At 46.4% G+C, this 16,498-nt stretch overlaps 1 protein-coding gene across 1 annotated transcript; it reads right to left on the bottom strand.

Annotated features, from left to right (window-relative positions):
- Positions 1–858: 858 nt before the first annotated feature.
- On the bottom strand, positions 859–12,893 carry CHRNB3 (cholinergic receptor, nicotinic, beta 3 (neuronal)). Its single transcript, XM_009883300.1, has 6 exons — positions 12,851–12,893; positions 9,079–9,230; positions 7,977–8,021; positions 3,825–3,934; positions 2,717–3,599; positions 859–1,377 (listed from the first exon to the last, which is right to left on the bottom strand). Exons 1-6 carry the CDS (start codon positions 12,891–12,893, stop codon positions 1,243–1,245), a joined length of 1,368 nt encoding a protein of 455 aa, XP_009881602.1. The 3' UTR covers positions 859–1,242.
- Between the last annotated feature and the right edge of the window lie 3,605 nt (positions 12,894–16,498).

Raw genomic sequence — 16,498 nt, 5'->3', positions numbered from 1 at the left:
CAAATTCCTTGCTAGCCTTGAAAACATCTGCAAGTTCTGAATGGGATTTTCTAAAGCACTCTGTGTTGGCAAATCACTGTGCCAGCAAAAGTGGTGAGAACTTCACCTGTGCGTTTTCTGTCAGGTCTCACTTATACTTTTAAGAGCTGTTTCTAATCACGCAGAAGGATTCTGTTTATATGAATCAAACAAATGAAATTCTGAATTGCATGGGGAACATGAGCAAGCCAACACCCAAATATCTTCCCAGTAGCCAGCCCACCCAACGGCTCTCAGAAGAAACTCCACTTCTGCACCAACCACAAGTTTTCATTTGCTGCAGGCAATGTCTGCAGCTTCCCTCCAACTGAACTGTGTAGGAAGATCACTATTGCCTTATGGAGTAGCATACAGCTTTTCTCCATGCGATATGCTTCACGTGATCTTCCACTTCCACTTGTTTTATGAACAAGCAGGTGCAGGAATCATAATTTCTAAATGCGGTGCATGGGGAAAATCCTTACTTGTTCATCCTTTTGGTACATTACAAAGTAGCAGGCAAAACTGCAAATAATACTGAAAAGCGGGTACCACCTTGTAGCTTCCTGATGGCCAAGAGTAAAAACGAAGTGTGCATGCTGTAAAGGCTGGTAGCAGGTGGGCAGAGTGGTAAGTTCTGCCACTGTTGAGCTGATCCTGCAGCTAGGTGAGGCCACAGAGTCAAAGTTTCAAACATCGAATCCTAGAAGGTATTTGTACTTTTTCTGATCCACGTGCTGTGCAGTTGCCAATTCTGACACATGCACAAAGCAATCTGTAGAGTCTTTGTGGGTTTTACTTGGAAATATAGATAAACTGAGTACTGATTTGTGTTCCTACAACTTCTTTCATAAAGTAGCATTTTAACTGACAGATCTGCCTCTTAAGCATAATCATTGTGCCAGAAGTACTATTTCAAATTTTAACTAATAATCTTGGCTTTTATTGTAATATAACCAAGCTACTAGTAAAATACTTACAACCCAGCTGTGCAACCCCAATTCACTTTAGGACTTGGCTGCACACCAAGCCCTTCTCTGCTCTCAGCCAAATCTGTAACTGGTAGAGTTATATGAAGATAGAAAACACTAGTCAATGCCCACTGTTACCATCACCTTCCCTCATTCTGGCTGTTGCTTGCCATCCTGTACAACAGAGACTAACCTCAAAAGCACCACCATCTCTTGGCATTGTACTTGTTATAGGCTACTATGGGAGTGTTTTCTACAAAGTGCTATTCAGCCACATCTGTAACGCAGGGGTAAAGATGAGAACGGAACCCATCACTGACACCACCAGAAATAACCACAGGAAGATACGATCCAGGACCTGAGCTACAAATTTCCAGTCTTGGACAACCTGGGAAGGAGAGAGGGAGAACAAACAGAAACATTAATGAGCCCAGAACTTTGTTGATACTGCTACGTATATGTCAGCTCCAAAAGTCTGTTTGTGAAATTAGAAGTTTGTAGTGTGCTGTATCCTAAAACTGGTATGGATCACCTTTTCAGTACCCATAGCTGCAAGTCACTCAAAACACCAAAACAATTCCATAGTTTTATGCACATGGTAATCAGACTTCTTTTCGCCCGTGCAAAAGCTTTTAGCTAAGTGCATATGTGAAAGTTTACAGACTCAAGCTTAAAGATGGCTTTATAATGAACTGGATTTCTTTTCACAGAACTGCATTTCCCTTGAAGTGCCAGGGCCTGGCTCTAGCACAGCACTTTAGGACTGTGCCAGGACCACTTCAGCACAGCACACACAGACACTGCTTCCAGTACAAGTGGTCCCTTTGGCTTGTGTTTGCTTAAGTGCTCTGTTGGCTCGGATTGTGCGCATTCAGGAGGGGAAATTTGCATTGTGAGTACTGGCACAACTCTGAACACACAAAAGAGCTATTTAGAAAAGCAGTTCTAGGGACTTTTTTTATTAAAAATTATTTCAGCTTCAACCAGTTATGGACTCTATATGCTCATGTACTGCATGTTTGAATTACTAGTCATCTTTTTGCTGAAGTCCTCCCAGCACAGTTGGAACAAAGCCCTGGCTTTTGCTAGGAGGGTGCTAACAGAAGTTTTTGTCTTTCCATATGCTGCTAGGTGCATTTCTCTGCTGTCCTACCCTCGCATGAGATGCATTGTTTATGCACACAGTAATTTGCTATTGCAATAGCCAGGCAGATTGCTGGGAGGAGAAAGGTGGTAGTTAGGGTTTAATCTGAACAGATGTTAGTGAAAATCCAGAAGGCCTCCACTCAAAACAGGACACCTACACTGTGTATAGTCACTGGGAGGCCAGGACTGAGACCTAGCAACTGCTGTAGAGCCTGCCTTTAAGTGTTGTGAAAGATACAATTTCAGAACGTGTGACAGTTCAGAGGTTTTCCAGATTCATGCCTATCACCAACTTAAACAAGACAAGATTATTCAAATAATCACAAAAGAAGAATTCCTCCAGGAGAGGCTGCTGTAGCCTCTTGAGTCTGTGAAGAGTGGGAACTCACAGCACAATACAGTTCTCCTTGAACTGTTTTCCCAAAAAGCATATTATTCATCAAGCAGGGGAAGCTCCCAGGATGTGTCTCAGATGAGAGCAGGAGGAAGAGGCAAAGAGAAAGGCATGTGGAAAAGGTAAGAGTTCGGAAGTCATTGCTTGCAAGGAAACTGTGGTCCCTCCTCGCGCTCCCTTCACCTACCTGTCTGATGAAATGCTCCTTTTTAACATGCCTGGAAATGTATCGAATGGAGTCGGCTGCCTTTTCCAGAAAGTCAATAATAATTTTTTCTCCGTCTTTCACTTGCTTGTGTTTCTGCTTCCCTGGGAGCTTTGATTTCAAGGTGGTTTCCTTTTCTTCAGTCTCTGAGAATGAGTAACGATCTACATGGCCCTTCATGCAGAGCAGCTGAGGCAACTTTTGGAGGAAGAGTCTTTTAACCCAGGGAGCCATGGGATGGTAAGTTGCTGAGGAGCGATGGTGGACATTGATAACAAACACAGTCACAATGATAGAGAGGGTCACAAAAATCATGATGAACAGAAGATACTCACCGATCAGAGGAATGACTTTGGAAGAAGAAGGGATTATTTCCTCAATCACTAAAAGGAAAACAGTGAGGGAGACTAGGACTGAAGTAGACAATGAAAGCTTTTCTCCTTCATCTGAAGGCAGGTAAAACACCAGGACAGTTAGAAAAGACAATCCCAGACAAGGGATTATTAAGAAAAGAGTGTAAAACAGTGGAAGGCGTCTCAACACAAAAGAGTAAGTGACAAATGGGTAAGTGTACAGCCCGTCCTTCCTGTTGCCTTTCATACCTTTGGCATTTAAGATCTCCCACTCCCCATTATCAAAGAAGTCTTTCCTGTCTACATTTTCATCCACTAAAATCAAGTCCACCATACTGCCATCATATGTCCATGACCCAAACTTCATGGAGCAGTTCTGCCTGTCGAAGGGGAAGAAGGTCACATCCATTGTGCAGGAGCTCTTATAACTGGCCGGCGGCGTCCAGGTCACGACCCCATTGTACTTCACTATGACTTTGGTCATCAGGGATCCTTCAAAACGTCCATCAGCACTGGCAATTGGACAGGAAGAAACAATACCAAGTTCAGGACTACATTTGCTCCAGTCCTACCCCCTCACAGCTCTGCTTTCTACCCATCACCTGGAGCACAAAGGAAGCCACCATTCATACTGCCTAAAGAAGACACCTTCTGACAGCACGTGCAGGCTTCATGGTGGCTGACATACCTTGACCAAGCTCTGGCCTAAGCCCAGAGTGAGGCACCGTGCTACTCACTTTTCAAACAAAACAATGTCAGGAAGCCACAGGGACTCAGAGGGGACACGGATGGCAGTGATCCCACCGTATTCCTCTGGATTCCAGGAGAGCTTGTGGTCGATCCATTCCTGTAACAAGCCAACAGAATCCTCTGCCCACTCATACAAAACAGGCTCATTCCTTCTCCCACCGCCTGCCTCAGAGGGACTGCATTGCACAGCACAATGGGCAGAGCTTGGGGTAAGACTGCTCAGCTGCAGAGAGGATACCAGGCAGGCATTGCTGGAAGATGTTAATCCCCACAAGCACTGCCCCTCCAGACACAGGTAGGCCCCAGCAACCCACCCCTTTGCAGGCAACCTCAAGGCAGAAACTCCCTGAGAGCACTTGATTCTCACTTCACTCACCACCCTGCCCAGCCCACCTCGGGGTAGTCCAGAGGGAATGAGCCACTCCCCTTGGGAATGGCACCTCTTCTTCCCTCTGAGAAGCAGCCCATGGTGGTTTTGGCTGGCACTGCCCACATAGAAGTGCCTGCTGGCATGACTACTACTACACGAGTGAGAGAGGTGGCCTCCAATGGCTTTTCAGCAGAAATTTGGCTTTTTTCAGTGAACGGAATAAACCAGCTCATATCTGTACACTGTCCATGCAAACCAAATCACTGTTATTTCATGAGAAAGACCTGCACCCTATTGCAAGAAAAATAATATGATGCTATTGTAAAGCATTTGGTTACAGTCCTGAAGAGATAACACTAAAGGAGCAAAAGCAGGGTGAGTCCCATTGATTTTCATCACACTGAACTCCAGAATAATTTTTCTCTCCTTTTTTTGTTTTTCACATGGGGAGATCTTGGCAAAGTGGCTCTAGCAACCTGGAGGTTTCCACAGAGATGCAGTGGAAAAGCAGCTTTCTGATTCCCATTCATTATTGATGGGGGCTTTCATTTGCCCACAGGAATAGCAGCGAGAGGAAGCAAGAGCTGCAGACTGTGGTCAATACCAAGAAGCAGAAGATGAAAGGTTTTCCATTAAGCTCCAGCACTAAGAGCTCCCCAGGGATGTGGGGCCTCAGCCTTCTCTAGGCAATTTCCTCCGTAACTCAAGGATGAACCAAAAAGTTATATTCTCTGCTTCTTCTCCTACTGTATTGTTCCCCTCTTACTGAGAATCATAGGATCATAGAATCATTTAGGTTGGAAAAGACCTTTAAGATCATTGAGTTGAACCATTACCCTAACACTGCTGAGTCCACCACAAAACCATGTCCCTAAGCACCACATCTACACATCTTTTGAATGCCTCCAGGGATGGTGACTCAACCACTTCTTTGATTCCACATGCTTTTCATGGCTCTACCTACAGACAGTTGTTACTGCAGTCCTTTACAGTGTGATAGCAACCCAGAGCCTCAGTAGAGTCCTAGAAACAGACAGTGAGAACAAGTGTCTTCCTGCTCCAGGTGCAGCAAAGTGATGGTGCCCAAGGTCATGGGCAGGTGACTGCTAGACCCCTCCTAAAATCTGGCCAAAGGCACAAGCAAAGGAGGCAGTTGCCCAGGGTGATACCGTGGCAGGATTAATGGCCCCACTACCTGCACCAGAAGGGATATGGACCTACTCTCTGAACTGCCCAAACGGCTGATGTCAGCTATCAGACACAGCCCTCCACCCCTGGCTCCTCCTGCTGATGAAGGAGGGATGGGAGCTGTTCAGATGTGGAAAGAGAAGAGGGAACATTGCTGCCCTTAGCCTCCGCAGCAAGGACAGAGCATACCACTTTTAACGTGAACTTTTCTCTGTGGATGGGTATAACAGCCTGGGCTATTAGGTGGGCACAGACTCATGTGTCCTGGACACCTCCTGTAATAGGTGCAAGGGGGCTTAGGCTGGAAGCACACCTGTTATGCTGACAGAAGTAACCAACACAGTTAGCTCATCGCCTGCCCTAACACAACAGAAGTAAATACCCTGTGAGCCACCTGGTGATATAATCAGCCCTCTGGAGTTGAATTGAAGAAGCCTGTTGGCCTGGGGTTTTGCTGCATCTGCAATACTCCTCCCTCCCCCCTGCTCTGCATTGATTTCTCTCTCAGCTAAAGCGCTCTTTCATGTCTGCAAGGCAAATGGTTGTATGTCTTCTTAGTAGAGCAGAAAATAGATTGTGTACAGACTTTTAAGATGTTCAGTTGAAAATGGGAATCTCCCTATGGGCTATGCAGACACGAACTGTAGAAGCAGATACGAAAAGCCCTTTCCTCTTCTTCCTTTCTTCCAAGATGCTCCAGCCCTTCCCATTGCTCTCCCCTTCCTCCAGTTCTGCCAAATTCCTATCTCTGGCCTTAAGGGCTTAACCCATAGCAAGTGGACCAAGAAACACCGGACCCAGATTCTCAACCTTTGCTCCTAGACTCCATAGTTTGCTCGAACCCAGATACTTTCTCAGCAACTGCTAAAAGCTCCTTTGCAGCTTGTATGTCTGCCTGCATGCACATAATTAAGTCACAAAGTACAGTGCTGAGTTACCCTAGGGAGCTGTCTTGGCTAAAAACTGAGCACAGTCTCGAAAGGCCTTTAGAGAAATCTGCATGTTTATAGTGCAGACTCCTTGGCAGGTCCTTCTTTAGCCACACCATGAGGAGGAAGGATCAGATAAAGTGGCTTCCCCTTCATCCTCATCCTCCCCTGCACCCAAGAGGCAATGAGTGAATGGTGGCATGTCGCTACCTCCTGCAGCATGTTTGGAGTAACCTGCAGCAGAACCTGACTTCCCACAGCAAGAGTGGTGACACAGGCTCCACAAGAAGGAGACAGTCAGACCCAGGACTATTCTGTCAAAGACTGCAAAGGGCTGTAAAATCTTTCTGGGGACACTAGCAGGAACAGAGAGAAGGAGGAGGGTGAAGTGTTTTGATGTTACACCTGCAGACTGCAGGGCTTGGACTTGCAGGAGGAGGTAGGTACTGCATACTGCAAGGAGAGAGGATGGGAATGGGGAGAGAACAGACAAGGATGAGGAGTTACCTTTGTAGAATGGCTCTGCTGTCTGCCCAAGTAGCTACTCAGATTAAGGAAGCCAAGATCTGTCCCATAGCACAGGAGGGGTTCTGCAATTGCAGCTGAAAGTGGGGAAAATTTAACACCGCAGCTCTTTCAGGGTAGGCTCTCAGCAGTTGGATTCAGATCAGCGGCAAATTTCCACAGCAAAAGGGAAAATTCCTGTCTTCTCTACAGCAAGGGGAAGCTTGGGCTTCTCCCTCCTCAAGGGAGAGACTGTCTTTGCATATAATGTCCATACATCCTTTAGGGGTCCTGCTCCACCCAGAAGCTCACACTCACTGCAGCACTACAGGTACCAGACCATGAACAAAAACTGAGCCACATTTCTCCTCCACCAGCCCAGTGATCCCTGGTAACCACTTCCCATGGCATCATTTCAAGTAGAGTTTGTGTTTTATGTCCTCTACCTAGGATCAGCTGACATGTTTATAGATATTCACATGTCTGAGAGGCTTAAAATAATTGTCACAAGGTCAATAAAATGGTGCAATGTAATCTAAACCAAATGCAGTGCTTTTCAGGAGTGAAGAAGAAAGGAAAGAGACCTAACAGTTCAACTTGCACCTTTCCCCCATTTGTATAAATTATTGTCACTTCTAGAAGCAATTATGTTAGAGAGATCTGATTAACTTGCCATAGATTTTAATTTTAGGGGGAGTAACATGCTGGGCTTTTCTTTCTCTTTACTTATGCTCAAGAAGAAATCTATCTGAGGCGCACCGCTCTTAGCTCTGGCAAGAGAGACAGTACTTGAGTGACCTCTAAGTCTGAGACAGAATAGTCCCTCAGGGCACACACAGCCACTGCAGTATTGGAGATGTAGTTTCCCTGAAATACAGCTGGCTTCAGTGCACAGCTGGGGTGCAGACCAGGAGAAAAGGGTACCCTATTTCCTAAAGGCCCATCTACCTGCCTTTCTGCCCCTTTATGCATTTGCTGAAGTGAAAGGAGTAATGGAAAATCTTCAGGCAAAGTAACATTGTGCTGCTTTTTTCTGGCCACTTGACTTCATGAAAGGGGATGGATGGCACAGTGGGCAGAAGGCTGGGATGGCCACTCAGCTCAGCAGCCCTGCAATGAACAGGGAGGTCTGATTCAGTCCAATTTACCTGCTTCAGCCATACGTTGGTTGTCATCAGCTGATTCTTCTCATCCTAGGGTGACACAAGGTAGAAAAGATTGCAATACCAAAACAAACAGCAGAAACAGACCCTATGCCTGCTGAGTCCAACCCTGTGCCAAGCAGAGAAGATCCCTATGGTCCTGTTTCCCCATGGGCCTGTGCTCTTCAGTCATTGTTGGGGGAAGTGAACTGACTTTCTAGGTGCTGTCCGTGCTCTCGCTGGGAGTTCCTGAGGCTAGAAAACTGAGGTCTGGCATTTCACAGCAGCCTAAAGGCATCAGATGCCAAAGGGCAGGGAAGCAGCAGGGCTCAGCCGGCAAGCGGGTTCAGGACACACAGAGCTGTGGGCTCACAGGATGGCTCATCTCCCCACACTACTCAAGCTGGGGTGAGTTTGGGAAGATACAACGTGAAACATTATCCTGAACATGAAAATAAAACACAAAATTAGAGTCTGCCTTCCATGGCATGAGGGGACACTGCCAGGGTCCAGGGGATGCAAGGAGCACACTGTTGTATGGGTACCTCTGGGCGCTGTGCAAATTCCACTGTGCATTGCAGTGATGGAGGGGAAAGGAAAGGGAAACTTTCCACATGGGCAAAACCATGGGATTGTCTGTTTTGCCTCTAGTGTTTTATCTGAGTGGTCAACTGAGTCCAGATATGAGCTGCCTTTGGCCTGGATGCAAGCTTGCTTAGAGTGAACAACATCTAACCAGCTCTACCTTTCCTCACCTTTGTCCTGTATCTGCCTTGTCTTTAAATTGCAAATTTAGGCACCAGCAACTGTCTAGCATGGACTCTTTGATTAACACCTGATGCAATAAGGCCTTATTCCCTGAGAACAGTGGGGAAAAAAGGACCTTCAGGTTTGCTGCAAAATAAGTATTTAATAAACAAGCCCATGCTGTGCATGGGGCAGGAGGTTGTATCAGAGCTGAATCAGGCTTAGCATTTTGTTGCCTGACCATCACTTCTCATTTCATGAGTCAGGAGGCAAAAGCTAATGTCGTTACCAGCCCTCCCAGGTGGATGAACGACTCTCTATAACAAAAGGGATGTTTTACCAAGCCCAACACAACACTTACCACATCCACAAGCTGTGATATCTTTAATCCAAAAAGGACTTTGATGGTGTCATTGGAGTTTTCCACAGGGCGGACCCATTTCTGATAGCCTTGAAATAAGTGTTTGAGGAGTGCGTCTTCATTTTCAGCAATTGAACTGAAGGCAGTGACATCTGGAAGAGAGCAACAGAGAGTGGAGGGATGACAGAAAGCAGACGTGGAGAATGACACAACCTGAAGAAATGAGGCAGAGTGATGATGTGAGTCAAATTCATCTTTGCGCAGCTCTTGTCAGTAAAATCTGTAGGAATTCAGATGCACAGACTCTCAGCAGAGCCAGGGGGAGGGGATGGGAAGGCAAGACGGCCCAAGCCCAACTCACATACAAAAAAAATCATTGAACCAGAGCAGTGATGACTTTGTATGAGGTTTCTGTTTTCTGTGGCTGTTTTGTCTTGAGTCAACATACTTGCCCTGTCTATCTTGTTTATTATTCTTCAAAGATCTGCAGGGTCACAGCATCAGTTGTTCCCTTTCATTCTTGAGTAGCAAATATCCAGCCCAATAAATGTCGTTCTGACAAAGAGTTCTGTTTTTTCAGATACCTGTGGTGGACCAAAGAGAGCTGGGGCCACAGGGGAAATCTGGTCACTGTGGGGCAATCCCTGGCTGGTTGGCTTGCAGCTAGAAACAGCAGCAATACACTGTCAGCATTTCAGGGATTTCACTTGAATTTGGTCAGTTTGTATGATGTCTCTGAAATGGAGGCTGCCCCACACAAGGATTGGAGTGGTAGTGGAAGCTACAGGGCCTGCAAGCCAAATCTGAGGGAGCCTTCTGCAGCACTTGGAAATGAATCCTACTTCTGGGGTCAACCAGGGATAGCAGCAAATTGGTAAGAAAGGTGAATTCTCCCACCTGGGGGGTGGATTGGGTGGGCAACAGCATCAGCAGAGCAAAAAGTAAAAGGAGCTCCATCTGGCAGCAGAAGAAACTGGATGATGCAGCCAGGCCCAGGTCTGCCCACAGCCAAGCACGGGGCCATCATGGTCTGTAACTGTAAGACTTGGGACTCCCCCAGTCCCTGCCACCACAGTCCCCCTTCCCCCTGCTACCATGATAGGGGAAAGGCAGTTCAGACCTTTCATCCTTTCCCAAATGCCAGCCTCACTCTCTGTGATGCTGAGGTCCTGACATGACCTCCACCTCTTCCCTTTTGCACGCACAGAGCACCCAAGTATAAGAAGGGTTTCACCTCTCTTCAAAGGCACAATGGAGGAAAAAGGACCTTGTCCTGATCAGCCCTGTGCCATGGGGGACACAGACAATATTGCTGTGCCAGCAGTTGAAGAGGACCTCACAGGACACTGCCCACGGCCCACTTTGTTCCCTCACCACCTGTGCACTGCCAGCCCCAGTGTGAGCAGGACACCTGTGTCTGGATTGCCAACCATTAGGTGCAGGAGTGGTCTGCAGGCAGAGAGTTGCAACCGAGGGATGGTGCAAGGACAGGATGATGGGAGAGCCCTGGCAGCAGGGCACAGTTGAGGGGCTCACACGCTGTGCAGCAAACATCAAAGGTAAGGCAGCCCCTGGCAGGGTTCCTGTGCCATGGGGAGAGAGGAAAGGGCATTGAGTCCAGCAACCCCTTCAGAGAGGAAACCAGAGGCAGAGGGTAATGCTCTGCCACATGCACAGAGGAAAGGGTGTGACCACAGACCACTATCACTGCCCGTGTCCCCTTCCCCCAGCAGCTGCTCCTGCTTTTCTGGGTGAGACAGGCCATGCAGCTTCCTCTCTCTCAGCGGGGTCTATATGAGGCCATGCGCAGAGGGAGACCTGGCAGGAAGCGGCACAGCTGAAGGACTGCCTGAAGCAAAAACCTGCTGCCACTCCAGAGCTTCCCATTGGAAAAAATTGCTCCCTAATGCAGTTTGGATTCTCTCAGAATAGCACAAGGTTCAAGCAGCATTGTCACCCCCTACTTCCAGTCGCAGTAAATGCCCATTCTTCTTTGAGAAGCCGTAAACTCTGAAGCCTAGTGATTGCCACTCACAGGGTAACAATTACTTTACCGTCAGATGTTCTAGCACAGGCTGTGCTTGTCCTCTGTTGTTGGATGTGCAGTTGTGGTGGGGTTACCAAACCCTGGGGAGGTGAAGGCCAGCTGCTCAGAGGGAGCTTTCACACTCCTTTCCACCTGCTTTGCACCACAGCCAGAGGCAGGCTCATGCAGCTGTCAATACAGTTTATAGCAACCTCTGCAGCCACCCTGTGTCTTGCTGCTTTGTCACAAACCTCTTAGGTCTGCTATTACCAACCAGGAAACCACAAACGCCCCTTCTGCTTGCTCCAAGGTTTATTCTCACACCAGGGCTAACCCTAGCTCCACCACAGCAAATGGGGGACAGACTGGGGTCTGTCCTAGGAGGCTGGATTGTCTGCCCAAACATGCCAGAGAGGCATTGCATCCACAACTGAAAGAAGAGAAAGAACATATGTCTCCCCTCTCAGTGGTCTAATCCCCTGACACATAAGAGTCTCTGCAGAGACCCCGGCTCCCAGCCCTTTCACTTTCCCTTTTGGACGTTCATAGGGGTGCGTGGTTATTAAACATGGGAAATTTAATAGGAAAGCCATTGAATAAAAAAAAAAATCCATGACCCCAAAACATGCAGAATCAAAACCAGCTTTGTCTTAATGCTGGAATACATTGCCCTGGGTTTATTTGAGTATAACTCCCTGCACACACATATGCAACCACACACCCCACGGGCACAGTGTCCGTGGCTGTGCGTGAACTCCCTCATAGGAAAACAGTGCCCATACCTCACATAAAGTCCAAGGGTCCTAATGCTCCAAGAGGTTATAGCATAGAGGTGGTAAAGCTGGTTTGGGGGGTGGATGTGTTCATTCTCAACTGCTGGGGAAGCCACAGAGAAGAGTGAAAAGGACTTGACAAGTCTCACAAAGAAGAAAGCCAGAAGAAACAATGCTGGTGCTAATAAGATAGCCTCAGCATTTGCAGGAGGACAGTTTAAAAGCAAAAGTATTTAATGAGAAGAAAGACATATCAAGCAGAAAAAAAAATAACCTAACAGCTCCTTTGATCAAACCCCATCTGATGATGAAATTAAATAAAGCCATGGCAAAAACACTGAACAAAGTAGCACCGCCTTTGAAAAAACAGAGAAGCCATCATAGGACAGATGCATCCCTGAATTTACCATATGATGCACAGACAAGGCAAAAGTTGGGGAGCTCCCTAGCGGGTTACCTCATGTACAAGTAACTGCACACTGTTTGCCATCTCCCCTCTCCCCCAGGTTCCTGTTTCTCTCTGTGGTCCATGCCAGGAGCAGTTCCCCACAGGTGCAGGAGCAAGAGTGCTGGGGCAGAGAGTCTGCTATACAAATTTGCAAAACACCCTGAGAAATACAGACAGGACCCTTAGCCTTTCATCAGCTCACCTGAAGCATTTCAGTCTTTCTCCTGTTGATCGAGATTCTCACGTAACTCCCTGTAGCACTGACAGCTGAGCTTAGGATTTTTTTAACTTCTACCCGGCGACCACTCCCCCATTCCAATTATTAAAACCTTGTCAAACTGGTTGTGGTTGCAATACAAAGGCAGCAGTTGATATAATCCTTTTTTGCTAGTCAGTGTTAACAAGAAGACCAAGGGAAGCCAGTATCTACCTTGCCCCAGCAAGCAGCAGCTAACTGGCCAGCAGAAAAAAAAAAATTCTTCAACATCTGCAGTTCAGCTTGGAAGAAGAAGAAATCGCACTTACCTGGGTGGCTCAGACACAGCAAAAAGAGCACTAGGCAAACCATGGGCACCACTGTGGCTTTTCCTTTAAATCTGATCTCTTGTTTTCATAAGCAAATTGGTCTCATCCTAATAGAGGATTAATAAAATCTAGTTAAAAATCAAGGCAGACAAATGAGTCTGCACAGCAACGCAGCACCTTTTGAGCCTTGTCTTGCTTCATTATGACGCTCTGTAAATCACACTTCATTGATTTTCAGTCAGCTGTCACATCCCGTAAGACTAAAACAGGGCTCTGGGTCCTAAACTCTGACTGATTTGTTTGTGGCAGTATTTGGGCGGCTATAGCGACTGAGGTCTAGGAGTAGAAGCGAGGCAAGGTTTTTAAGGAGAAGAAATGTCTTTTATTACGCTGCCAGTTACAGCTGGGAAAAAAACAGGCTGCAGGTCAGACCCAAAGATAGATCACATGCCTGAAAGATTGTCTGTTTGCTCCAGCTGTTGGTGTAATAAAAGAGACACCCTCCCTACAGACCTACCTTATCTTATGCATTTTTCATACTGCACTTGTTGTTTTACAGCTATAAAATGGATTGCGGGAGAAAAAAACCAGTAAGATATAGGTGGGAAAACAGGGCTGATTTCTAAATTTATGTCTCATCATCATACACAGAACATCACAGACAACAGCACAGAAATGCTTGCACAGTACTGTCTATTGGCACAGCTTATCAGAATAAGTTGCTCCAGGGCCTTGTGTTTAGCAATGAGAGTGATGGGGCCTTTGATTATTTAGCCAGTTCCTCTGTAGGTATTACTCCTCCCCAGTGACTCCTTGGACAGGACTCCTTTCAGAAGCTGCCAGAAATTGCTGGTATCAAAAAGGACGCATGTTCCTCTTTTCCTGTCCCCCTGCCACTCCTCTGCCAAGGGATCTCACGATCTTCTCGGTTTTCTTCCCAAGTGAAAGCGATTTGCCATCTCTTTCCGAAGCGGAACTTCTCACGTGAATTTTTCAAGTTCAAGGAAGAGTGGTGCAAAATTCTTTTAGTTTGCACCCAGACCTGAAACTCTTACTGCTTTGATTTATTCTTTCTGGCTATGCTTTCTGTCTCTGTAATGGCAAGAGCAATCCCAAACATTTTCTGCAAACAAAACCATTCATGGCTATTTGCATATCGTCAGGGTTTGTCTTCATCCACCGATACACATTCATAACCTAGAGGAATTAAATTGCTTGCTGACTTTCATATGTGAAGCCTGTTTTTTTCAGAAACAGCTGAGCACATTTCTTGCAGTGGCCCAGATTTTGGTGCAGTCATAAGCTATGTGATTCAGATTTGCCTTACCTTAAGTCCTCACAGAAGATTGATAACTGGCAGCTGTAACCTTATCAGATTATTCATCTTCCTGTAATGAAAAATACGTCATTTCAGTGTGGTTCAAAGTCACGTTGCTGCTACAAGTGACCTTCTTGTAGTGTTCTACCACTTTATTTGTGCTGCTGTGGACTTGCAGCCTGCCTCATCCATCGCTTTCAAGCAGGCCACCGGCAGCAGCTCAGTGGGTTTGCCTTTTCCACTACTGTAGTACACAAGGGAAATCTGCAAGGGCACTCATTAGCTCCTCAGCTCTGCCAGTGTTCACCTGGCAGGACTGGAGGAGCAGCTGGTTTCCTCTGCACCTTTCCTCATCCCAGCTGCAGAAAGCAACTCAAAAACAATAGTGCTATCAAGAGACTGTCTTGAATGAAGTGTCTTATTATCACTGGCTGCTGTCACTACCAGACCACTCAGTTTACCTATTAAATCCAGGCCTGAGCACATGACTTGTTGAAGTGCAGAGTAAGCGTCCTTTTTTCATGCTGGCATCAAGAGAACAGCAGACGTTTGGCTGGAATGGTGAAGACAGACAGTGCCACAACCTGTCATAAAGTTGAGCATGGGTTAAACCCAATTATCCTGCCTGATGCAAATTTTTCTGCAATAAAGCTACCCCTTAAAAATGTTCTGTGCAGACTACCCTGTGCTTTCCAGAATGTTTCTGGTCCTGTACAGGGCTCAGCACCCTCAGGCATTATCCATCATCTTTGCAGAACCACAGCTTCATAACTGCAAGCCCTAGCCTTTGCCCATTGACACCTCTGATTGTAATTACTGCCTGATATCACATCCACGCACTGTCTATTAGACAATGCTGTATCACAGACTGGAAAGTTGTTTTCATAAGGCTTTAACCTGCTGCCTTGGTGTAAGGAAGTTAATCTATTATCTTGCTATTGGGGTAGGTGTTTTGCTACTACACAATAGTTGCTTAGAGGGAAATATGATATACACTTGGTTCACCATTACCCACCCACTGCCTAGATCATGACAAGAGGTTAGAACCGAGCTGGCCTGGTCTTTGGCTTCAAGAGATATCTGGCAACCACAGGAGGATATTGGAGAAATAATTCTGTTTGCTTGCTGATGATGTTTTGTGTTTACAAGTCTTTATTCAGCCATACTTTCCAACATTTTGGGAAGGGAGTACGTGTGAATACTGCAGCCAGGCCATGAAGCGTGGGGACAATCCACCCTGAGACAGTAAATGAATTCTGGGGTAAAACTTGAATTTTCTCTGTTGAGAACCTGTCTGCATTTCCGCAGGTTTCATGGGATTTGTAACTGACATGAGGCTGCAATTCCAGGCTGCAAAGAGCCAAGAGCTGCCTGAGTACAAGCAACAGTGGAACTGGACCTCGCACTCTGGACAGGTGAAGCTCCTGGGAACACAAAAAAAGGAAAGGAAAGGAAAGGAAAGGAAAGGAAAGGAAAGGAAAGGAAAGGAAAGGGAAAGGAAAGGAAAGGAAAGGAGAGGAAAGGAAAGGAAAGGAAAGGAAAGGAGAGGAAAGGAAAGGAAAGGAAAGGAAAGGAGAGGAAAGGAAAGGAAAGGAAAGGAAAGGAGAGGAAAGGAAAGGAAAGGAAAGGAAAGGAGAGGAAAGGAAAGGAAAGGAAAGGAAAGGAGAGGAAAGGAAAGGAAAGGAAAGGAAAGGAGAGGAAAGGAAAGGAAAGGAAAGGAAAGGAGAGGAAAGGAAAGGAAAGGAAAGGAAAGGAGAGGAAAGGAAAGGAAAGGAAAGGAAAGGAGAGGAAAGGAAAGGAAAGGAAAGGAAAGGAGAGGAAAGGAAAGGAAAGGAAAGGAAAGGAGAGGAAAGGAAAGGAAAGGAAAGGAAAGGAGAGGAAAGGAAAGGAAAGGAAAGGAAAGGAGAGGAAAGGAAAGGAAAGGAAAGGAAAGGAGAGGAAAGGAAAGGAAAGGAAAGGAAAGGAGAGGAAAGGAAAGGAAAGGAAAGGAAAGGAGAGGAAAGGAAAGGAAAGGAAAGGAAAGGAGAGGAAAGGAAAGGAAAGGAAAGGAAAGGAGAGGAAAGGAAAGGAAAGGAAAGGAAAGGAGAGGAAAGGAAAGGAAAGGAAAGGAAAGGAGAGGAAAGGAAAGGAAAGGAAAGGAAAGGAGAGGAAAGGAAAGGAAAGGAAAGGAAAGGAGAGGAAAGGAAAGGAAAGGAAAGGAAAGGAGAGGAAAGGAAAGGAAAGGAAAGGAAAGGAGAGGAAAGGAAAGGAAAGGAAAGGAAAGGAGAGGAAAGGAAAGGAAAGGAAAGGAAAGGAGAGGAAAGGAAAGGAAAGGAAAGGAAAGGAGAGGA

This window comes from Charadrius vociferus, unplaced genomic scaffold (assembly GCF_000708025.1).
Source record: "Charadrius vociferus isolate BGI_N301 unplaced genomic scaffold, ASM70802v2 scaffold343, whole genome shotgun sequence".
In the NCBI taxonomy this organism is placed as follows: Eukaryota; Metazoa; Chordata; class Aves; order Charadriiformes; family Charadriidae; genus Charadrius; species Charadrius vociferus.
This window is presented reverse-complemented; position numbering and strand designations above follow the sequence as displayed.